Source organism: Antrostomus carolinensis, unplaced genomic scaffold (assembly GCF_000700745.2).
Source record: "Antrostomus carolinensis isolate BGI_N321 unplaced genomic scaffold, ASM70074v2 scaffold37355, whole genome shotgun sequence".
NCBI classification, from domain to species: Eukaryota; Metazoa; Chordata; class Aves; order Caprimulgiformes; family Caprimulgidae; genus Antrostomus; species Antrostomus carolinensis.
Genome location: NW_010319074.1, coordinates 2929 through 3781, shown reverse-complemented (window position 1 = coordinate 3781; position 853 = coordinate 2929). Strand labels below are relative to the sequence as shown.

The 853-nt window shown below is 57.9% G+C and overlaps 1 protein-coding gene across 1 annotated transcript in view; it reads left to right on the top strand.

The window, feature by feature from the left end:
• LOC104525874 (protein KIAA0100-like) overlaps positions 1 to 853 on the top strand; it is a gene marked incomplete at its 3' end in the record, with an annotated part of 8997 nt that overhangs the window by 5220 nt on the left and 2924 nt on the right. Inside the window, 1 exon segment of the mRNA XM_029085234.1 lies at positions 1 to 526. This exon segment is cut by the window's left edge and continues 11 nt beyond it. Within this exon segment, the coding sequence (XP_028941067.1) occupies positions 1 to 526 (526 nt within the window).

Below are 853 nucleotides of genomic sequence, written 5' to 3'. Positions count from 1 at the left end.
CAGAAGTGGCTGAAAGGCCTCCATCGGCGTGGGCACCCCACCAGCACAGCGCTGCCCCCCGACCTCCTCCTCAAAGTGACACACTTCTCCTGGGTCTTCCTGGATGATGTCTTCGAGGTCAAGTTGCGAGACAACTACGAGCTGATGAAGGACGAGAGCAAGGAGAGTGCCAAGCGGTTGCAGCTGCTGGATGCCAAGGTGGCCGCGCTGCGCAAGCAGCATGGTGAGCTGCTGCCTGCCCGAAAGATCGAGGAGCTCTACGCCTCGCTGGAGAAGAAGAACATCGAGATCTACATCCAGCGCGCGAGGCGCCTCTATGCCAACACGCCCATGCGGAGGGCCCTCCTCACCTGGACCCTGGCCCACCTGGAGCTGGTGGCCATGGCTGATGAGTCCTTCCATGGCACAGAGCGCGTGTTGGAGCAGATGAGGGATCTGGACAGCATCAGCCCGTTCCCACCTGAGGGTCTGGAGATGGTCACCCAGTGGTGCCGCATGATGAAGGGCAGAGTTGGCAGCTTCTTCGGTGAGTTGCTTTGTGTGAGGGTGCCTGTGGAGAACAGCACGGTGGCTGCGTGGCCTGGGCTCCCAGGACAGGGACCTGCTGGCACCACGTGATACGTAACCAAGAAGGGGCTCCGTGGGCTGGAGCACCTCTCCTATGAAGACAGGATGAAAGAGTTGGGGCTGTTGAGCCTGGAAAAGAGAAGGCTCCGGGGAGATCTTATAGCGGCCTTACAATACCTGAAGGGGCTGCAAGAAAGCTGGAGAAGGACTTTTCATAAGGGCAGTTAATGACAAAACAAGGGGAAATGGGTTTAAGCTGAAAGAAGGGAGGTTTAGATGAGATATT